The sequence below is a fragment of the Penicillium brevicompactum genome (assembly GCF_028827555.1).
Source record: "Penicillium brevicompactum strain IBT 35665 chromosome Unknown utg000005l_segment0_segment0, whole genome shotgun sequence".
In the NCBI taxonomy this organism is placed as follows: Eukaryota; Fungi; Ascomycota; class Eurotiomycetes; order Eurotiales; family Aspergillaceae; genus Penicillium; species Penicillium brevicompactum.
In genome coordinates this window covers 3,282,250-3,302,620 of record NW_026623208.1, presented here as the reverse complement: position 1 = coordinate 3,302,620, position 20,371 = coordinate 3,282,250, and the positions used below count along the sequence as shown (strand labels likewise).

The 20,371-nt window shown below is 50.8% G+C and overlaps 12 protein-coding genes across 12 annotated transcripts; 7 read left to right on the top strand and 5 right to left on the bottom strand.

Moving 5' to 3' along the window:
- Positions 1 to 355: 355 nt before the first annotated feature.
- Positions 356 to 3,497, top strand: N7506_007082 (putative meiosis protein MEI2; the record flags this gene model as incomplete). The annotated part of the gene is made up of 13 exons (XM_056956375.1): positions 356 to 486; positions 542 to 1,310; positions 1,361 to 1,795; positions 1,854 to 2,114; positions 2,170 to 2,236; positions 2,287 to 2,305; positions 2,364 to 2,394; positions 2,447 to 2,464; positions 2,526 to 2,554; positions 2,611 to 2,657; positions 2,711 to 2,757; positions 2,844 to 2,946; positions 3,004 to 3,497. 13 exons carry the CDS (start codon positions 356 to 358, stop codon positions 3,495 to 3,497), a joined length of 2,451 nt encoding a protein of 816 aa, XP_056810709.1.
- Positions 3,498 to 4,083: 586 nt separating this feature from the next.
- Positions 4,084 to 4,682, top strand: N7506_007081 (uncharacterized protein; the record flags this gene model as incomplete). Its single annotated transcript, XM_056956374.1, has 2 exons — positions 4,084 to 4,280; positions 4,331 to 4,682. The coding sequence occupies 2 exons, from the start codon at positions 4,084 to 4,086 to the stop codon at positions 4,680 to 4,682; spliced, it is 549 nt and encodes a 182-aa protein (XP_056810708.1).
- A 96-nt stretch (positions 4,683 to 4,778) lies between these two features.
- On the bottom strand, positions 4,779 to 7,641 carry las21 (mannose-ethanolamine phosphotransferase LAS21; the record flags this gene model as incomplete). Its single annotated transcript, XM_056956373.1, has 8 exons — positions 4,779 to 4,985; positions 5,065 to 5,321; positions 5,388 to 6,371; positions 6,421 to 6,788; positions 6,836 to 6,963; positions 7,022 to 7,310; positions 7,367 to 7,411; positions 7,463 to 7,641. The coding sequence occupies 8 exons, from the start codon at positions 7,639 to 7,641 to the stop codon at positions 4,779 to 4,781; spliced, it is 2,457 nt and encodes an 818-aa protein (XP_056810707.1).
- A 426-nt stretch (positions 7,642 to 8,067) lies between these two features.
- N7506_007079 (DUF2423 domain-containing protein) lies at positions 8,068 to 8,537 on the bottom strand (the record flags this gene model as incomplete). The annotated part of the gene is made up of 3 exons (XM_056956372.1): positions 8,068 to 8,201; positions 8,266 to 8,301; positions 8,354 to 8,537. The coding sequence occupies 3 exons, from the start codon at positions 8,535 to 8,537 to the stop codon at positions 8,068 to 8,070; spliced, it is 354 nt and encodes a 117-aa protein (XP_056810706.1).
- A 306-nt stretch (positions 8,538 to 8,843) lies between these two features.
- On the top strand, positions 8,844 to 10,838 carry N7506_007078 (transcriptional regulator family: Zinc finger MIZ-type; the record flags this gene model as incomplete). The annotated part of the gene is made up of 6 exons (XM_056956371.1): positions 8,844 to 8,994; positions 9,143 to 9,460; positions 9,527 to 9,870; positions 9,912 to 10,017; positions 10,075 to 10,300; positions 10,355 to 10,838. The coding sequence occupies 6 exons, from the start codon at positions 8,844 to 8,846 to the stop codon at positions 10,836 to 10,838; spliced, it is 1,629 nt and encodes a 542-aa protein (XP_056810705.1).
- A 384-nt stretch (positions 10,839 to 11,222) lies between these two features.
- On the top strand, positions 11,223 to 12,000 carry N7506_007077 (trafficking protein particle complex subunit; the record flags this gene model as incomplete). Its single annotated transcript, XM_056956370.1, has 4 exons — positions 11,223 to 11,449; positions 11,522 to 11,639; positions 11,729 to 11,818; positions 11,869 to 12,000. 4 exons carry the CDS (start codon positions 11,223 to 11,225, stop codon positions 11,998 to 12,000), a joined length of 567 nt encoding a protein of 188 aa, XP_056810704.1.
- A 438-nt stretch (positions 12,001 to 12,438) lies between these two features.
- N7506_007076 (malate dehydrogenase) lies at positions 12,439 to 13,809 on the bottom strand (the record flags this gene model as incomplete). Its single annotated transcript, XM_056956369.1, has 8 exons — positions 12,439 to 12,576; positions 12,635 to 12,779; positions 12,832 to 12,916; positions 12,966 to 13,343; positions 13,406 to 13,493; positions 13,547 to 13,657; positions 13,713 to 13,744; positions 13,797 to 13,809. The coding sequence occupies 8 exons, from the start codon at positions 13,807 to 13,809 to the stop codon at positions 12,439 to 12,441; spliced, it is 990 nt and encodes a 329-aa protein (XP_056810703.1).
- An 846-nt stretch (positions 13,810 to 14,655) lies between these two features.
- Positions 14,656 to 15,399, bottom strand: N7506_007075 (uncharacterized protein; the record flags this gene model as incomplete). The annotated part of the gene is made up of 5 exons (XM_056956368.1): positions 14,656 to 14,830; positions 14,888 to 15,009; positions 15,064 to 15,087; positions 15,172 to 15,266; positions 15,357 to 15,399. The coding sequence occupies 5 exons, from the start codon at positions 15,397 to 15,399 to the stop codon at positions 14,656 to 14,658; spliced, it is 459 nt and encodes a 152-aa protein (XP_056810702.1).
- A 511-nt stretch (positions 15,400 to 15,910) lies between these two features.
- Positions 15,911 to 16,343, top strand: N7506_007074 (DUF2015 domain-containing protein; the record flags this gene model as incomplete). Its single annotated transcript, XM_056956367.1, has 2 exons — positions 15,911 to 15,965; positions 16,024 to 16,343. 2 exons carry the CDS (start codon positions 15,911 to 15,913, stop codon positions 16,341 to 16,343), a joined length of 375 nt encoding a protein of 124 aa, XP_056810701.1.
- Positions 16,344 to 16,807: 464 nt separating this feature from the next.
- On the bottom strand, positions 16,808 to 17,962 carry N7506_007073 (U2 snRNP complex subunit HSH49; the record flags this gene model as incomplete). The annotated part of the gene is made up of 4 exons (XM_056956366.1): positions 16,808 to 16,834; positions 16,889 to 17,458; positions 17,517 to 17,892; positions 17,943 to 17,962. The coding sequence occupies 4 exons, from the start codon at positions 17,960 to 17,962 to the stop codon at positions 16,808 to 16,810; spliced, it is 993 nt and encodes a 330-aa protein (XP_056810700.1).
- A 354-nt stretch (positions 17,963 to 18,316) lies between these two features.
- On the top strand, positions 18,317 to 18,714 carry N7506_007072 (uncharacterized protein; the record flags this gene model as incomplete). Its single annotated transcript, XM_056956365.1, has 5 exons — positions 18,317 to 18,343; positions 18,407 to 18,439; positions 18,516 to 18,555; positions 18,604 to 18,640; positions 18,693 to 18,714. The coding sequence occupies 5 exons, from the start codon at positions 18,317 to 18,319 to the stop codon at positions 18,712 to 18,714; spliced, it is 159 nt and encodes a 52-aa protein (XP_056810699.1).
- A 315-nt stretch (positions 18,715 to 19,029) lies between these two features.
- N7506_007071 (putative mitochondrial folate carrier protein Flx1) lies at positions 19,030 to 20,168 on the top strand (the record flags this gene model as incomplete). The annotated part of the gene is made up of 3 exons (XM_056956364.1): positions 19,030 to 19,255; positions 19,308 to 19,541; positions 19,609 to 20,168. 3 exons carry the CDS (start codon positions 19,030 to 19,032, stop codon positions 20,166 to 20,168), a joined length of 1,020 nt encoding a protein of 339 aa, XP_056810698.1.
- Between the last annotated feature and the right edge of the window lie 203 nt (positions 20,169 to 20,371).

Genomic DNA, 20,371 nt, shown 5'->3' with positions numbered 1-20,371 from the left:
TCTCTTTCTCTTCTCCTATCCTCACACTCCCCTATCCTCGACACAACAACACCATTGCATCTAGCTATTGAAATTCGAATCCACCAGATACAGACGCGTCGATCAATAGGTCGATCGTCTGTATTTGAATTAGAATCAGGTATGTAGGCTTCAATCTGGATCAAGATCCATGGACACTCCGCTGCAACGCTTTTTTTCGCCGGTTGGCTGAGGGGAGACGGTCCGGGTGATTTCACTGTTCCCTTCCTTTCGCACCCTTCCTTTTCCCTCCTCTTCTTCTTTCGCCGATCGTTTGACATTGCTTAGGTCTTCACTCATCCGGCATCTACCAACGTCTCTTCCTCTTCTTCCAATCATGGGTGAATCAAATCGTGGCTCGCCCTCCAAGCAACTGCTTGCCTTCAGTCCTCTGGCTGTGGGAGGCGCTCGTAACGAAGGCCCACCTCCTCTGGCTGGAGTTGAGTCTCGTCGTCGTCGTGTCCAGCTGTAAGGCCAATTTGAACCTAAAAAACACATTGAACATGCTGACATCCTTCTGTAGTGACCCGTTCGCCGGCTGGAATTTGCCCGCTGTTCCGGGTGCTATGCAGTCTGCCTCAGACACTGACACCAAGCCTGTCCAAGGCATTGCCCAACCCACCCCAACTTCCGATCAATCTTCTTCAGCCTCTACCCGGCCAATCTCGCGTACTTCCCAGCCTTTTCAAGCCATGGCTCAATTGAACCTGGCGGGTCAGGCCAATCCTCTCGGCACGATCTCTGAGGATAGTCCTGCCGTTTTGCCTCCTCTGCCTCCTCTGCGAGACATGTCCCAGCACTGGCATAGTCAGCCTGGTGCCTGGACACAGAACACACCTTCCGATGAAACCGGTCACCAGCGGTTGACTCCATTCTCATCTCTGGGGTTGCAGTCCGCCGCCGCCAGTGCACGAAACATCATTGCAGCAAGCCAGTTCCCAAGGGCCGTGAACAACAACCTGATTGGCAACCATAGTCGTCTGCAGGATCCCTACTCTCCCTCCCGGGAGGTGGCTAATTTCCCATACGATCCAGCTCAGGGTTCCCTCGCTTCAATGGCCTCTTCATTCGACTACCGTCAAGGTGTTTCCAGCCAATCTCACGCCCACGGCGGTGCAATGGAACTGCACAGCCAACCGAGTTCTTCGGCTGTATGGTCCCAGCCTCTTGGTCTTCGAGGCTCGAACCCATGTTTCCCGCGGCGTCACCCAAATGACATGGCACGCCGTGCATTCATCGTGGAGCACATTCCGCTCGACACCCGGAACGGGGATGTGGTCTCAATGTTCCCAGTGAGTCGTATCGCACAATTGAACCATCGAAAGAAGCTAACACAACGTAGGTCATGACTTATCCATCAATTCGAGGTGTCTGCATTCGACAGATCCATCGAAACGGACGATTTGCCGTTTTGTTTGGTGATGTCCGGGATTCCGAAGCGGCCTTCAGGGCTCTTAGCACCGAACGTCCCCAGTGGCACATGAGATACACGACCATTCAAGAAGTCGTTGCCCTTGGCCTCACCGGGCCCTTCACAAACAGGTTGAGTCAGGAAGATGGACGGCTTGAGGTCCTCGCATTCATGGACCAACGTGAGCTGGACATGACTCCCCAGAGCGATATTTTCGTGCACGAAGTTCTCGTGACGTTTGGGAGCCTCCGACATTTCGAGGTCGTCAGCGAGGACAACGCAAGCGTACATGAATACCGCGTTGAGTATCACGATATTCAACATGCAGAAAACGCACACAGCGGTCTGGACAATCTGCTGATCGGCGTGAGTATTCTTCGTTTCTTCCCCCCTGTGAAGCTGTACAATGCTGATGCGAGTCCAGTTCGTTCGATTCAACGTTTCTGCTCCGGGTTCTCCTCCTTCTCAACGAGGCAAATACCATTCCAGCACTCCTCCTCCGCCAACCACTCCATACAACTCGTCGCCAGACATGAAGATGGAGATTGTTCCGACGTCTCCAGTTTCTCCTTTGCTCATGGAGAATGGTGCCATTGATCATGATATTGATCTCAACAGGATTCGCCAGGGAGAAGACTTGCGGACTACTTTGATGATTCGGCACATCCCGAATCGGGTTTCAGCGGTGCGGTCTTTTGTCCCCTTGCTTTGTTGGACATTGCTGATCCATTCGATTTTAGGAGGAACTCAAGCGACATATCGATCAATGGTCTTTCGGGAAGTTCGATTTCCTCTATCTGCGGATGGGTAAGTAGATTCGATTCTCCCTGTCGAACAGTCAGACTAACCAGTCCTAGATTTTATGCACGATTGCAAGTAAGAATACGATGGCGCCAGATAATTCTCGCACGTTACTCACCAATTCTTTTTGCAGCGTCGGATATGCTTTCGTGAACTTTCCTGATGTACGTTATTTCCTGGCTTTGTTCTTGATTCATATGCTGACCACTCAAATAGCCCATGGATATCGTCACTGTGAGTCTTGGATGGGTGTGGTTTTTTGTGCTTGGCAAGGTGTACTTACTTTTCGATCCAGCTGGTCGACAACTTTCAGGGCACAAATTGGTAAGGATCCTCATCTTGTTCGAACTTTGGACGCATATATTGACTCCATCTCACAGGCCGGGTGTTGCCGGTTCCGACAAGCGGGTGCATTTGTCTTATGCCGGTTCGTTTTCCTCGCTCCAACTGACACAATTTATGACTGACGTTTGTCGACAGCCATGCAAGGCAAGGATGCATTGGTCGCCAAATTCCGTAACAGCACGGTGATGATCCGGCCCCCCCGAACAACGTCCTCGCGTAAGTGTTGACACCTCTGATTGTTTTTCTGTTTCACACTGACCCGACGCAGTTGTTCTATGTCAGCGGTCCCAGCATCGGAAGGGAGGCTCCTTTCCCTGGACCCAATGACCCCAGCAAGCTCCGGCGTTCCGTTGTGGCCACCAACCAGCAAGGTATGGCATCCTTGCGGCACCTGGAATTTGGATATGTTGACACTGACTCGATGGTAGGGCTTTACACACCCCATCGCCGCAACGTGAGCGGTGCATCTCGGAACTCCGATCAGAGGGGAAATCTGGCAACCCCTCGTACTAACCGCCGGGGCATTACGAATTCCCCGCATGTGTCTCGGACGATCAATCCTGCCTCGCCGGTAACCCCTCGCCCTGGAGACTCTCCTCGGATCTATCGCACCCGGCCTCCACAGTTGTCTACTTTGCGGGCTGGGAACAACGCTCCATCGGAAGCCGGTCGGGAAGGACGGGCCAGGGGTGGGAATGCCCAATCTGGTCGTGAAACAAGTGCTGCTCGAGGAACCCAGGCTGCTCGAGGGGGCCCGGCTAATCGAGGATCGCAGGGTACTCGGGGACCTCAGGTCGGTCGACCACCAGCCCCGCCGAATCGTCGTCAAAACCGACTTTTGGCACGTCAAGCTTCTGGAGGTGCAACTTCTCCCGCACCAACTGACGCTAACCGACGCTTCAACTGGAGGGATCGGCGATAGTCAACTCTCGATTTACTAGGCGAGCCTCAATATCTCAGGTTTCGTCTTGATTGCGTCTGGAATGGTCTATTTCAACAATGGCCAATACTTTCGTCATCAGCAGGGAGTTACCATCAGGGGTTTTCAGCAAACTCATCTATGAACAACAGTCACAAGAAAAGGCCCAAGAAAAGATGAAAAAAACGATGGAAAACAACAAAACACGACAAAAAAAAGACGACAGAGAGACAGATTGAGAAGCAGACATATGTGACTAGGACCTTTGTGTCCTCGACTCTTCCTCGGACTTGCGTGGCCAGCTCGCCATGGAGGGTTTAGCTAGTTCAGAACAGAAAATACGAGAAAACGTGGAGATGCGACTGATGCCAGTAGGCGTAAATCAGTATAGAATCGCAGATGTAGTACAAGGGAGCAAGCGAGGGAAATACGTGAGGATATACGAGAAGGAAGTGAAGGTGAGGGTGAAGGTTGAAGGGTGAAGGTTGAAGTAAACGAAAGTGCCGAGCCCATCGGACCCGCTTTTCTTTTCGCAAACTTCTCCCAACTTCAACTGCACTTGTACTTCTACAATTTCGCAACTTGAGTCATGGAAGAATTATTAGCGGTGCATTCATTGCTTCATCTCATATTTCACCGCAACAAGAATCAACACCATCGAACGAAATGGTGGAAATGGCTTTCTATGCTGAAGCGTGCCACCGCGGACCTGGCACAGGCTGAGCCCAGCGCGATGGAGGCCCAGAAGCAACACCTGGCAGCTCACATTATTCCGCGGTGCTACGTGTATGTCTCTTTCTGTTTATATGGGGGGAATATGCTGACTTTTGCATTAGAGCTTTCTCTACTGTGGTTGCTGATAACCAGTTTTCTACTCTGGGGGTGGTACTTCTGGCGGCCTTGGCGCGCTTGTCCAAAATCACGGGAATCAGCCAGGAGATGAAGAAGCGCTCGACAACAAGTAAAGCCAGGAATCCTGCCTCGGCAGTCATTCAAGAGGATCTTGGGGAACGGATTCGACGTGTCGAGGACGTGTCACTACCTTCAGTCCCGCCTTCAGCCCTACCTCCGCCTAACAAGGCTGGACCGGAAGAAAAGTCGACCAAGGACCGCAGCGCTTTGAAGAGTGCCAAGAAGACGAAAAAGAAGAAAAACGCCATTGATGATTTGTTTAGCGGTTTATTATAATTGGTTCTATACCCCCTGTGACTCGCGTGTTTTGATCAAATGCAACTGTGTATTTGGATGAAGTTCAAATTTTGGTAGACTGTATGGATCATCACATTATTGAGACCAAGCAAAAATTATCTCGGCTAATAGATTGACAGCAACGTGATTGGCAGTCGCCCACGCCATACTGTAGAGATATTTGGGTGAAAAGACGGTCCAGATGAACAGATGGGTGCGGAGTGCAGTGCACGCCGCCATCACAGAAGCCGTGGATATGGCCACATGGAAGGTGAGCAGTGCGGAGGCGTTGTAGGCAGTGTCCTTGGATCGCAGAAGGTGGTTCTCTGAAGCCCACCAGATAGGACCGGCCCAGTTGCTCACAAAGGTCAAAAAAGCCCACCAGCCCCACATTGTAGCTGCCAACACCATTATATGCGCTGGCAAGATCCACGGAAGAGATGGCGTTCGAGCCACCGAAGGCGAAGAAGGTCATGTATTGGAAGATCAGAGTGGTGATGGTGACCTCCATTCCCGTGAGGTCCAGGGCAGAAAGAATACTGGCAGTCACTCGGAAAAGAAGGAACATGGGCACATTCGTGACACGGGACTGTGTCATGAGGAAGATGTGCAAGACGCCATGAATACTGCCGTGTACTACTGGGGAAAGTTTGATTAGCCACGTTCTCCCAGGTGAGAATCGGCATGCGTGGGAAGATAGCCTACCGTTGGCAGAGTTGGAGCGCCTCCCGCCGAGGAGTGCTGCCAGGGCAATAATAGCAAGTCCATAGAATACAAGCCTGGCGTGCAGCACTAGGGATAAACTGTAGGGCCATCTCTCCACGATCTGGGAAATAAATGTCCCTTCCAAGAGCTCTGGTGATTCCGATGCCGCAAAATGCACCTTGAAAGTGAATGCCAATGTAGCAGGAAGCAAAGCAGCCATGGCACCTAGCCATGGGACCCCTTGAAGCCGCACTTTGCGGACAAGACCGAGGCCGGCATCGATGTATGTCAGTGTCAGGAGCATCCAGAAGACTTCTGGATGACGCCCAAAGAATGTATGAGCAATATCAGGCTCCGCTGCAAACTTCTGCCCTGTTTGGTTCCATCGGCGTAAAAGTCGTTGGCAGATGGCAAGCAGCAAAACGCTAGATGGTCCAAACCACGCCCATGCTCCCGAGCGCGTGCGTTCTTTGGCAGTGTTGGATTTGAGGTGGAGATAAAATATCCATCCGGAACAGATCCAATACCAGAATTGTTGCTCTTCTTCCACATAGCTGCTTGCGAACATCATGAGCGCATATGTCAAGATCATGATCGTCAAAAATGACCCTGGTAGCTTTTGTCGCGTAATTCCCCGCATCGTGGCCGGGAAGACGAACAGACTCGCAATGAGGGTGACTGAAAGTCCTAAGCCAAGTCTGGATACATCATAATTACTCGCAGTGCGGCTCATTACATCTTGTGCAGTCTTCGAGAACTGTGACAAGGCTGAACTGGCTGTTTTGTGAAAGTCATCATCTTCCGCGCCAGCGAGGATCTGTTGAGTTCGAGCCCATGCACATTGAGCACCTTCAATCCCCGACGTAGCCTCATTCTCACATGGTCCTATGTGGTCAGGATTGAAAGAAACGCCTGGGAAGGTTGTCGTAACCGTTTTCAATAACTGTTTCGCATTTTGATACTGGATGCGAATCTTGTGGGAACCTGTTTTCAAGTCAACTCGAGTGTATCAATCCAGAAAAGGCACACATACTCTGATCCCACATTTCCAAGAAATCTGGAATGAATACACCCAAACTATTCAAAGGAATCGGAACACCGAGAAGCCCGGCCAAAGTTGGGGCAATATCTGCCTGCTCAACGGTTTGATAGTACTTCATTTCTCCCGACGGTTCCACAGGGCTCTCCTTGCCGCCCAATCGTTCAAATTTAGGCGACATGAAAAGCAAAGCGGGAGATGTCTCGCCGGCAGAGGACCCGCCATGGTTGCCAGCTTCATTCATACCGTGGTCTCCACATAGGACGAAAAGTGTGGACTGAAGGTGTGGTTCTTCTTGTATGGCGGTATAAACCTCATTCACCACATTATCCATCTCATGCTGCTTTGGTACCATAAAGGGACTGGATTGTTAGAGACAAGTCGGAGCGGAGCGGAATGTTTCATGTACCTTTTCGGGCCAGCTTTGTGTCCAATGTGATCGAGCCCCAGATAGTGCATGATAAAGGCAGACCAATCGTCTTGGGAAAGCTCGTCGGAAACGTGCCGAGTCACGTTATTATCTACTTCTGTAAAGTCCTGAAAGAGGATCAGTTTCAATGCTGGTAATGTTGATCAAGTCATCTCGGGTACCAACCGACACGAAGAAGCTGGTTGTCCCATCTGCTCGGTCAAACATCCCGGGGAACAGCTTCAGCCAGGTATCATCGCCGTACATCACCAGTCGCCCTCCCGCCGCTTTCAACTGGGCCAACCATGTGTCTTGGTATGCCAGCGTGGAAGAAGTGTCTGATTCTGCAATGTTCAAGATTACGTCCAAGAAAGATGGAACAGAGCCAGTAGTGATGGCTTTCAACCGAGGCATGGTGACGGTTGGAGAGCTTGCATATGCAGTAAACGGCAATGCAGCGCCAGAACGAATCAGGCTACCCCAGTGTCAATTGCTTGCTTGCACCCACGACGTTCAGGAATCTGCACTCACCTCTGCGTGAATTGAAATCCCGAGTCATTTGAATACACAAAGTCGCTGGTGCCTCATTAGCTGGTGCATGATATTGGGGCTTTTTCGATGCCATACCTCCGCAACGCGTCAACTACCATGAAAATAACCTTGTCGAAGATTGCAGGGGCTGCATCTTCAGTCTCCAGGGTCGCCAGTCCTGGAATGAGTGGTTTATAGGGGAAGAAGCCCGAGCAGAAGATCAATATGCCCACGGGGATCAGCAGATTGGCGATCACCGTGGCGCGGAAGCCCATTTTATCGGTATAGACAGAATTCCATCAAATCCACACCAAATCAAATCCAAGCATAAGGATGCAGATCGCAAGAGCATTGAATGCCTACAGGGGCGGAACCCGATGTTTACGATCGACGCGATTTATGCACACCGCCCTGTAGATCTTGGCCTCGATAACGTTGTACATTGGCATATTTGCATTGCACACTTCTCGACTATAGTTCGATCTTTCTGTATACTTTGTTCTGTATACCTTTGTAACACTACAGGATCCCCCCTGCCCAGACCTCCAATTGGCTCAACAGTCGACATGCTTCTGAATCCATTTCATTTCTCGGTATATCAGTATATCACTATGAAGCACATATATGTACGTGGCAATGTAATCGTAAGTGGACTCCCAAAACGCCGGTTTTCTGGTTCTCAATTCATGGGGATAGACCCTTTATTTCTTGGATCCGCGCTTGCCAGACGATTGACGCTTTTTGAAGACAATCGAGTTGCGGGGCTTCTGGTTGCGCTTTTGCACACGACCGGTCTTCTTGGTGCTCTTAGGGGCCTTGGTGTCAACATCCATGGCTGTGATAGAATTAGATTTCTGCAATACCAGTGGAACAGAAGGAGGGTAGCCGTAAAAACATACCTTCATCGCCACCGAGCTGAGCCTTGGCTGCTTGGTCTATCATAGGTAAGCTGGGGTTCTCTGAATGATGGGAGAAAACACAACATACCGGCCTCATCCTCGGCTTGCTCCTTCTTGGACTTCTCCGGGGCCTCAGGCCGGGGCTTATCGGCAAGCTCCTGGAGCTTGGCGTGGAGTCTCTCAGTTCGGGCGTCAACGATGGGACCGAAGAAGTTTTTGCGCAGGGTGGCGCGGTTGCGCTTGGAAACGCTAGCACGGATACTCTTAGCCATGGCGAAAGGAAGATGGTAGAAGAGCTGGAGACGAGAAAGAAACAGAACAAGAAAAGAAACCAGAAAAAACTGTCGACTTGATCAAAAGAAGAGGCCGAAGAAAAAAAAGCGATAACAACTTTTTTTCCCGCGATAGGGATCTTATGTCATCCGGAGACACTTCCACTCCGATCGAAGGTCCCTCGCGACAGTTGACGACTCTCTCACCTCGCGGCCAATGTATTCATGCAGGCTCCTTAATTGGCCTGGTTAAACTGGACTGTCTTTCGAGGAAGTGGACTCACTCCCGGACTTTCATCTGAAATCATGTCGGCATATGGGCCAGCAGACACAGATGTGCCGACGATGACAACCTACATCAAGACTCTGACAAACCCACAACTGAAGCTTCTGCTGAGACATGAAGGACTGCAGGTATCGGGACTGAAGGCAACTCTGCAGTTTCGCATTATTCATCGTGAGTGAACCCCTCTCTGACTGGCAAATCAGTGGTTCCTCACTTCTTCCTATTATTTGCCCACGTCCTCACAATCCAATGGGCCACTATATATGTGTGTGTGTGTGTGTGTGTGTGTGTGTGTGTGCGCTAACCTTTCAAACCATAGGACTCCAAAATTTGGCAGAGTCAGATACAGTCAGTTATGAAGCGCTCGTGGCGTACATACGCTCAATCATCTGGCCCCACTCTGCGTCGTCCTTAGGGCACTCAGAGCCGCAGTATCAAGCACCGCCCGTATCTCAGTCTCCTGCACAGGCTCGCTCGACAGGTCCCGGAATCTCAATGTCACCGTTTACATATACCACCGGTCCAAGCGCCCCAGTCATGAAAGCTCCGGCCCCCAAATCCCCCGGGCCTCTGATCTTCAAAGACAGTCCATTCTTCACCGTGATAGAGTCTCTGACTCCGGTTGTAGAATGCAAGAGTACGTTCAGGCAGCCCCTTGCCAGGTCATTTTATCCTTTGAGTCCATGTGTCTGATATATCCCAGTCCGCGAAAACACCAGAGATAGCGTCGAGTTGAAGGTGATGCTGTCATATTCAGCGGCCGAAAGACTACAGACCGACCTAGACACCCGAGTGATGGTTTATTGTGCCGGTGACTCGGGTTTGACTCAGTTCACCAAGTCTGACATTGCCTTTCCGCACCAAGTAGAGCTCAAGGTGAATCTGGATGAGGTCAAAGCCAACTTGAGAGGGTTGAAGAATCGGCCTGGTACCACACAGCCCGCAGATGTCACCAGCCTCATTCGCAAAAAGGCACACTATCCTAACAATATAGTCATGACTTATGCTCTGACACAAAAGGTTGATAAGTTCACGGTTGTCTATCTAGTAGACTCTTTGTGGGACTGGATCGCTGACTTTTACTCTAGAAATTCTTTGCTCTTGCCAACCTCGTGCAGCAACATCCGATTGAGAAACTCGTGTCGGAGCTGAAGACAAGAAAGTTGATCTCGAAAGAACAAGTTCTACGCGAAAGTAATTAGCACCGGCATTTCCCTGTTCTCTAGCACAAGTCTAACATTGGTTTGCTAGTGCAAAATCGAGCAAGCGACACCGATATCATCGCTACTTCAAGCGTCATGTCACTGAAATGTCCTCTATCAACTCTCCGGATTCAGGTGCCCTGTCGCTCCATTATATGCACTCATAATCAGTGCTTCGATGCATCTTCGTTCCTTGAACTGCAGAAGCAGGCTCCGACGTGGACGTGTCCCGTGTGTTCTAAATCGACCAGCTTCGAGTCTTTGCAGGTTGACCAGTTCGTCCCCTTCCCTGTGAGAATATGTGGCACATTTGCTGACCTATTTCATAGATATGTCGATGACATTCTCCACTCTACTTCCTCTCGTGTGGATCAAGTCACGGTTGAGCCGGATGGTGTATGGTCCACCCCCACAGACTCCGATGCAACGAACGCGGGTGGAATGACCCCGACTTCGGATGACGACGACGACGACGATCTCATCGAGATCACTGAGCCAGGACTTCCCTCTGTTAAAAAGGAGCCTGGGAATCAAGAATTCGGACTCCCCAGCATTGCCTTGGAGCGGACACCGGCTCAGTCGAAGTCCCGAGAAGCTTCAACCCCATCCTCTGTTATTCGCCAGTCTAGCAAGAAGCGGCCTGTGTCCCAGGTCATCGATCTGACTGAAAGCGGCGACGAAGAGGACAACTCCCCTGCTCCGGCTGCCAAACGACTAGCCCCCAGCTTGCCTTCTCGATCCTTTCCGCGGCAAGACTATTACGTCCCACCTGCCAGTAGTCCTTTGAACGGATCTCATCCACCGTCATCCTAGAATCACGCTTCCAAGTTTCGAGCCCAGGCTCTCTCGTGCATCTTTTTCTTCCGGAGTTTCTGGCGTGATCGGGATTTACGATATCACTTTGTATTCAGGGAGGATTGTGTGACTCAACTGAATTAGACGAAATTCAATGACAGTATCCAGGGGCTTGTTTTACACTGTAGTTCTTTTTATAGTACACTTGAAGTAGTTAGGGTTGTTGTCAGTGTCTATGGTCTATGGAGTACTCCGTAGACTAGTTGGAGTGTTGCGTACAAAATAAGTGTGGATTCGGGCCGAGCGCAGACCCCAACTTCACCCCGTCTTTCCTTCCTGTTACTATCACCCTTTTGGCGCAACCTTTTGCTTTGGAGCTTGAGCACTCGAACTTTGTCCGTTATGTCTTTTGATTCGACCTCCCCGCTCAATTCTGCGGATCCCAATGCCCGCGTTTTCAGCTCCTCGTGTTTTGATTTCCTCCTCATAGAATTGGTTCCCATGGCGGAGCGCATGGCCAAGGAACTCGCGACCGAGGGCAAGGACCCGGAGGATGAAGAGGTCAGAGAGGCAACATTCTTTCGGCTAGAGTCCCTGGGCTATCGTGTGGGACAGGGTCTCGCGGAGCGGTAAGTCCACTCTGTTTGGGCATTCGGCTCTCTCACAACATGACGCGGTATGCTAATGGATTCTCCGTGCAGATTCGCCCGAGACCGACCTCGCTTTACTGATAATCTGGATGTGATCAAGTTCCTCTGCAAGGACTTGTGGACGGTTCTATTTAAGAAACAAATCGATAATTTGAAAACGAACCATCGGGTACGTCAACCCAACTGCCATGGCAAAGGCGCAAAGGCGCTTGGTCTGGCGTGAAGATGACCGTGACACTGATGCAATCCAATGACTAGGGGGTCTACGTTTTGACCGATAGCGCATTCCGACCGTTTGGGAGAATGAGCATGGCAGTGCGGAGTGAAGCTATATCTATGGCACAGGCGGTAGGGATACTTTGCCCAACATGCTGGAGAACATTGACTAACTGAACCAGTACCTTTGGTTCCCCTGTGGTATCATTCGGGGCGCATTGGCGAATCTGGGCATTCACACCACCGTGCAGGCCGAGACGTCAGACTTACCAGGTGCAACATTCCAAATTAAAACCCTCCAGCCTCGGCCTTGAACAGTATAATGGCTGGGCCTGGGCTGGTCCTTGGCCCATTGTCGGCATGGCTGAGGGTGTTTCGCCTCAGAGTGAGAGCCAAGTGGCTACAACCAGCCCGCATCCCCTACTGCACGAGATATGACCATAGATACGAAACGGGGAATCATGTATTTCTGTCCATTGCGGGTTTGCTAATGCCTAACTCAAACCTACACATCGGATCGAAAACCATACACTATTGTGTCTGCGCGTTGTTCATAATCTCATGGGTCTCACAGCTGGGGCCTATCTTTCCGGGACAACATTGGTTAGCAAGGCTCTGCTAGTTTCCGGTATCGTCACAGCCAAAGATGGAGGCGAGGGGCATCAATGAGAAGAGGAGCGCGACACCAAAGGCGTGCCCAAATTACACAAACACAAGCATGACATGCAGTGGTCCATGGACAGGAGGTAAACTTACTTTGGGGGGTTCTGGGCGAACTCGACACCCTTCTGAATGTTGCCCTGGAGTCCAGTGATGCAAGCATCGAGGAGTTTCTGCTCACGCTCGGTCACACCATCGAGGATGTTGATAGCCTTCTCGGCACCGTTGGGCTGTATCAAGTATGTCAGTTAACTTCTCTAGCTTGCAATTTAGAATTGGATGACTTACGCCAAGCTCAATGGGGGTGGAGAAGAAGTCAACACCGGTGGCCTTAGCAATAGCGTCACCGCCGGGAACACCGGGCAGGTAGACAAAAGTAGGCTCAACAATACCCTTGGCGCCTTGAGAGGCCTTGATAACAGCCTCGGCAAAACTAGTCCTAGTCAGTTCTCTGTAAGTTTGGATTTGAGTTCAGGAGAGCATACCGGAAACCGGCAAAGGCCATGGAAAGGGTGGCGGAACCAGCACCGTCCTTGGCCTTGACAACCTCATCACCGCCGAACTGGACGCCTGTGAACTGTCAGTGGATGTTCTTTGGTCAAGTTGATGAGTGACATACGGTTGACGAGAGCCTCGTACTTCTCAGCGGGAATCTGGAGGTTGGGGGAAGCCTTGCTGAACAATGGAACAATAGTCTCGCCAGAGTGGCCACCGATGACGGGAATGGTGGCCTCGGAGGCGTTCTTCTTGCCGGAGTACTCCTGGGTGAAGGTCTCGGCACGGACAACGTCCAGGGTGGTCACACCGAACAAGCGCTTGGGGTCGAAGACACCGGCCTTCTTGAGGACCTCGGCCGCGATGGGGACGGTCGAGTTCACGGGGTTGGAGATAACGAGTGTGAAAGCCTTGGGGGCAAATGAGGCAATTCCCTCAACGAGGGTCTTGACAATTCCAGCGTTGATCTTGAACAGGTCGTCACGGGTCATGCCAGGCTTGCCTAAAATAGGACCCCGCCGTCAGCAAACGTACATCTATTCAATTCCAATGCGCATTACTCACGGGGAATACCGGCGGGGATGACCACAATGTCAGCACCGGTCAGAGCAAGCTTCAAGCCATCGTCCTTGGGGAGGTAGCCAGTGATTTTCTGATTTGGTCAGCCAGAGGCCCTTCTGGAAAGGAGTTTCCGAGGTTACGTACAGCAACCGAGGAGATGTGAGAGAGATCGGCCGCAACACCGGGGGTGTTGACGACATCATAGAGAGCAAGCTCATCAATGAGAGGAGAAGCCTTCAACAGAAGGGAAAGGGGCTATTTTCCGATATATTAGTTGGAGAGCTTCGATATCAGATGATATAGGACCAACCTGGCCAATGCCACCAGAGGCTCCGAGAACAACTAGAGACAAAATCAGCAATGAATGTCAATAGAGAAATAAGATCAACAATACCAGCTTTAACCATGATGACAGATATGTGGGAAGAAGAAGATGAGGAGAAGGAGGAGGGGACCGGGGGGGGTTATAAGAGGGGCAGAGGGGCAACCCCGGAGTACATCGGCCTATGACATGTGAACTATAAGAGCTCTATGATGTTCTACTTCCTCTCTGCTTGATTTATTCCTTTCTCTCTGTTTTTCTCTCTCTTTTAATTCTGATTATATATTAAAAAAAAGAATATAGTTAATTATCGTTCATCTCTTCTAGTTTTATTCGACCTATTTCTCTGTTTGGACAATTCACTGTCCTCTCAACCGCAAAACGTTGAGGTACCTGAAGCGTTCACCGAAAAAGGTACCTCTCCTTCCGGCAATTGAAGGTACTTTGGGGAGAGCCTCTGGAGAAACACACTGGAGCGGAGGTTCCCGCGGTATTTCTCCAGACACTCTCCGGCAATTCTCGTCCTTGTTCCACCACCTGCTCTGCTTTCCTCGGGTTATACCTCGGAAAAAGGCGGGCGAAAATGCCCGTCTCCTAGATTGGGGCTCGGGCCGACAGGTCGGTTGTGACTGGATCCATGGATATGAATATGAAGATATCCAGGCCTGCGGATCAGTTGACTACGCTCTACAGGGAGATTCCTTTTCCGGCCTGGTTCTGGATTCCTCCGTTCGGATGGGGTTGGAATGTATTCTTGCTTCGGATAGTCGGACGGGACATGTATTTTATCTTATTTTGTTGCCCCGGAGCAAGATTGCTAGATTACATGGACAATTTCCCACGTCCAGCACGGCATTGAAACGCCTATCAAGTCTCCCCTCCAATCCAAATCCTTCATGGTCCACGAATTAGTTCCATTTCAGGAACTAACTTACTCGGAGGCCTCGGCAGCCTTGCGGGCCTTGGAGCCACGGAGCTTCTGAGCGGGGGCATCCTTCTTGGGGAGCTGGGAGCGGCGGACAGCGCTGACTCGGGCAACGGCCTCCTCGCGGATATCAGCGCGGTAGCCGTGCTTGGCGGTCTTCTCGGCAACACCCTTGTAGATCCTGAGGAAGGACGGTCAGCTGGGGCCGGGCATGGGGGACGGTGCAGAGTCGCCTTACTTGCGGTTGGAGGCGCTGGGACCGTAGTTCACAGTGACGAAGGTCTTAGCGGGCTGCTGGACAGTCTTGGGGTTCTTGGTGGTCACGGCAACACCGTTCTCGGTTCCCTGGACACCGATGGCCTGGAGTGGGTGAGTCACAAATACATCTCAAATGGAAGGGAGCCAATGGCATACCTTGTTGTTGGCATAGCCGGCGTACTATATAGTACCGAATAGACCGTTAATCATCACCCTTCTTCGTTTCCACGCAGCGTTTGCGATTCGGGTGTCATGATCCCATACCTTGTAGGAGTGCTTGTTAAGCACGTTAAGAGGGTCGCGAGAGAACTGAGAGCCACCGCCGGAGTTGCGGTTGACCAGGAAAGAGTTCTGGTTGCCTGTTCCGAAGAAATTCGCAATGAGCTAGAGTTCGGCTTCCCAAGTCAAGCAAAAATCCCCATGCGGAAATTTTGAGGGGTCGAACATACGGGTGATCTGCCAGACCAGATCGTTGGAGATGTTTGTGGCCATTGTGATGAGGGTGTTGGAGGTTGAAAAGATCGAAATCGCTATACTGTCTTTCACGTCGATCAAATTGTGCGTGTCTCGAATGCCAAGACTTCGACTTGGGGGTCTCGCTAAGGCGGCCATTTTAGGACTAGTCTTGCTGCCTGGACACCTGAACTGCATGTACGCCGGGGCATTTTTGCTGCCTTTCTGCCTTAGGGCCTTTCTGCCTTATTTCCTGACCTGATTGCCTTGTTGCCTTACTGCCTTACTGCCGGCTGTTTCCCCTGGAGCCTGCTTTTTCAGGCCATGACGCAGTTTCCGGCGACACCTCTAGGCTGCCGACGGATGAATGCTGACGTTCATCTCTCGCCCTCCCTAAACACTTTCTTTTGTTTTCTTCCATGCCTTCGTCAGTATTGGCTGGCAACAAGCCTACCTGACCGGCCTATTACCTGAGCTCGAGAAGAGTGTCCCTTGCAACATAATCTCGTACAACCCACCCTCCTCCATACCAACTTTCATACTCATCATCATGACCTATTTTCTCACTTATTTCCTCCTATTCACGGTCATTATCGGAGGCACAGGTCAGTCCGCTTTCCCCAGACGTCTCGGCAGCGTGTGTAAATTCTGACAAATCATCAGCACTTTACCTCACAAGGTCGCGATGGATGCACTTGGTCCAAGTACCGGATTACCTCTATCATCGCCTCCCGTCAAGCTTTACAGCCGATCTAGAGGCCGGAATGAGCTCATCTCAATTTGACATTACGGCAAACGTCGCCGACGGCGACACGAGAGCTGGCCTTGATCAAAACGCCAAGAGGGAGATACGAAAGATCATGAAAGGTCGCAGGGTCAACTTTGATGAAGCACGTCGCATCTACACGGAACAACGATTCGCAAAGAATAATATTGGGCCCGATGGCCGGCCAAGGGACCCGAAATTCGTCTCGTTCTCATGACTCATTAATTCCATCATTCTCTCGTTTAACATGTCTCGTTCTTAATCCATCAATGGAGGTCTTTTCTCTCACAAGTTCATAACTTGCTTCTGTCATTCCATGGGAACGCTTGAAATTAACACACCCATTTCTTGACATCCCGATCATCACAAGATGCACCCACATCGGGAATTAACCAACACTCATGTCTGTTAAAAGGGTTCCAATTACTTCTCGATCTGTACCTGCTAGATCCTTTGCCGACATGAAATGTACTTCTATTGCTGCTGTTGCAACAACGCTGGAACGCAATTTGATGTCTATAGCGCTCTGGGATCATTATCGTGACGAATTTAGAAGACACGCCTAATGGAAACCAATTATTTGCAGCTGAAAGAGGTCTCAAAAAAGAAAAAAGAAAATCAAGAGATAAGTAATGGTCCAGGCAATATGGCTATTGAATCATCAAGTCGTACTGAAAGGGTTCATGCCCGTTTTGTAAGATCAAAGGTCTAAATTAGATGTGCTCGAAGTCTCGCATATGGAATCATCGACTGCCGCCGTACCCTGGCTGAAAGCCTGGCGGTAACTGAGGAGTACCTCCGGGGGGGGCCAAATCCAGGAGGCCCATACCCAGGAGGTATGAAAGACTGCGGGCCACCATACCCACCTTGCGACGGTGGCGGGCGTGCTGGAAGTCCAGGGGGCGGGGTGTTGAGCGAGGGTGCGGGAGGTGGAACAGGTCGGTGAGGAGGGAGGTTTTGATAGGGCATGGGCATGCCAAAGTCTGGTGTCTGCGGTGGCATGTGTCCCATAGACCGAGAGCCATCGCCATTGGCCATGACAGGCGGAGGTGCTGCAATACCCACGCCCGGGCCTGGCCGAGGCACTTGAGGTGGAAGCTGCTGGGTCGTGGGGGCAACGTTGTGCTTTCGGGCCTGTGATGCCAGCATTCGCTCTGCCTCATCACCGTGTCTCTCGCCTTTGCCATCTTTCTTGTATGCATACTGCACAGAAACCTGCTTATTCATAAGGTACTGTCCGTTCATGTTGGAAATGGCTGAATCTGAAGACTCGAAATCGGCGAAAGAAACGAAGCCATAGCCTTTGGAGAGATTGTTGTCGTCGCGAGCAATCTAAGGAAACATGGTTGTTAATGCCGATTCTTCTGGCCGGGGACAAGAGACATCTCACTTTGGGTAGATTAAGCAGATTACCGAATCGGCTGAACGTATCATATAGAATCTGTTCGGTGACCATCGGATCCAGATTACCGACGAAAAGTTCTGCGCCGATTTCCACCGTCTTCTGCTTATCGGCCGACGCCTTGTTCACACGAATGGGTTTGCCGTGCAGGCGAATTCCATTCATGATCTTCGACGCATAATCGGCGTCTTCTTCGCTGATGAATTCCACAAACCCATATCCCTGGTGCAATTGTGTAACTCGGTCTTTGGGCAAGTGGACATTGACGATGCGCCCAACTTGCAACATCAGTTCCCACACCAGACTGTCTGAAACTCGTTCATCGAGGTTTCCGACGTAGACAGTGGCCTCCTTGTCTTGCTCCCTGGGCGTAGTTAATATCATTGTGTCACAGGCAGGGGGGGCTATCCATACCAATGCCGTGCGCCTGACATGGCGCCGGTGGGTCGATCGGGTATTTGTTAAGAAGTCTTGAGATGAAATAGAAGCGCGTGTTGTTTTATTAATCCCGCGACAAATACAAGACGATCTGAGAGGTTCAAAGAGGAGAGGAGGGTGGTGGTGAGGTGGTGAGGTGGTGAGGAAGTGAAGAAGCTCCGGGGAAGGAATCAGTGACCTGCCGAAAACTTTTGTCCGCGACCTCTCCTTCAACCCCCATCGTCTTGTCAACCACACTATCAACCACTCAACATCTCCAACTTTTACCTTCCGCTTTCTTGAATCACCTATCTGTGGTTCAATCTTCTGCTTCTGCTTCTGCTTCCTTCCTCCTTTCATATCCTATCACAATGGTCCAATTCTCCGAAGAGACCAAGGTATCCAGTCACTCCCCACAGACTTCTCCTGATGATCAGATCGTTGACTTCCTTCTTCTTTAGGAGCGCGTCTCCAAGGTCATTGATGTCTCCCGAGTTGCGATTCACTAGTAAGCTCCGACCCCAATACCGGACACCTTCGCCTCATCTCACGGAGCTGACCATTATCTAGCGGATACTTGCCTCTGATCGTTTACCTGGGTATGCGACACGTTTGTCCCAACGCTCGAGTTCCCACCACTGATTCCATTGTTCAACAGGCTACACTTACAGTGACCCCAAGCCCACCCTGTTCAGGTATCACGACCACTGCATGATCTGTCACTACTAGCTAACTCGATGTCCCCAGACTGTTCTCGCCCCTCGCATAAACGACTTGAATATTTGACTTGATATGTTGAAATGGACTATGGATTTGAGCATGTCTAATGGAATCATCACTGCTGGATTTGAGTGTCCCAATATGAGCTAGAGAGGCTCTGCGATGTTTCTCTGTATTTTTAGGTCTTCTTTTTATGGTTTCTATTCCTGGACAGAATATCATTGTCTTCTGCTTAAATTTGCCTGTATCTTTCTAACCATCGGACTGGAATGTTGTCCGCACATAGAGAAAGAAAGAAAGAAAGAAACTGATTTGACCTTGACTACTGCGCGACTGCGCGACTCTCCTCGGGGGCGGTCCCGGGATGATCGGCTTCTACCTCCGCTCCGCTTTCCTCTTTCCCTCTCTCAAGGCTTTTCTGTCACCTCCACCACTTGACCTCCATCTCCCTGATTTTGTTTTCTTCGCGGGGTTCATGACTAGTCATGGCTTCTCGTCATCCTTTGTGGAGACCCTAGCGGGATTCACAGCAGGAGTCGCGTCGACTCTCTCACTGCACCCTCTCGACATGGTGAAAACACGGCTACAAGGCGGGTCCCATTCTTCCCAGTGTGGTGGTCACGGGCTAACACCTCTATGCAGTCGACCGATCTTCATCCGCTCGGCTTGGGAGTTCAGTTCGAATCATCCGAGGCATCTTTTCTCGCGAGGGGGGCCTTGGCGCCTTCTATCGCGGTCTCACCCCCAATGTGATCGGAAATTCCACCAGCTGGGCGCTCTACTTTTTATGCTATAGTAGATTGAAGGAGGCAATTGGATCCTACCGCGACAAGAGAGGACAGATCCTTACATCGTCAGACTATTTTCTAGCATCCGGTAGTGCGGGCATGTATCACTGCAGCCACTCATCCTGGGTCTGTCACTGACCAAAGATGAAATATAGGAGCTCTCACTTCGGTTCTTACCAACCCCATTTGGGTCATCAAGACTCGCATGTTGTCAACAGGCTCCCGCGCTCCCGGCGCATATCCTTCTTTCGTGTCTGGGGCAAAGCAAATCTATAACGCAGAGGGCATTCCCGGCTTTTACCGAGGCCTAGTGCCCGCCCTATTTGGTGTCAGTCATGGGGCCCTCCAGTTCATGGCGTACGAGCAGTTGAAGTTATTCAGGTCTCGATCCAAGGACACCGGCTTGCTTGGACAAGGCCCGTCTGGTGCCCAAGACCTAGGCAATATCGACTTATTAGCCATTTCCAGTCTGTCCAAGGTTTTTGCGGGCAGTGTCACGTACCCTTACCAAGTGATCAGATCCCGGCTACAGACTTATGATGCCCGTGTGGTTTATCGTGGGGCTTTAGATGTATTCTCCCAAATATGGACTCGCGAGGGTCTGGCAGGTTTCTACAAAGGCCTTGGACCAAACCTCTTCCGTGTGTTACCGAGTACATGGGTGACCTTCTTGGTGTACGAAAATACTAAGAGTTATGTGTCTCGCCTGGCATGATTTACAGCGGCTCAAATGCTCACTGGGAGGGTGTGATCATTGTCTGGATTTGAGACTTGCCGTGATGATATCGCAGCTAAGCTATCACATGTTTGGCTGGACGTGGTAAATTATGATTGGGTTGCTTCATGTGTGTCAGGATCGGTCGACTAGTTAGCCATAGCGTAAATACTAATATTCTTATATGTTGACCTAACGCTTCA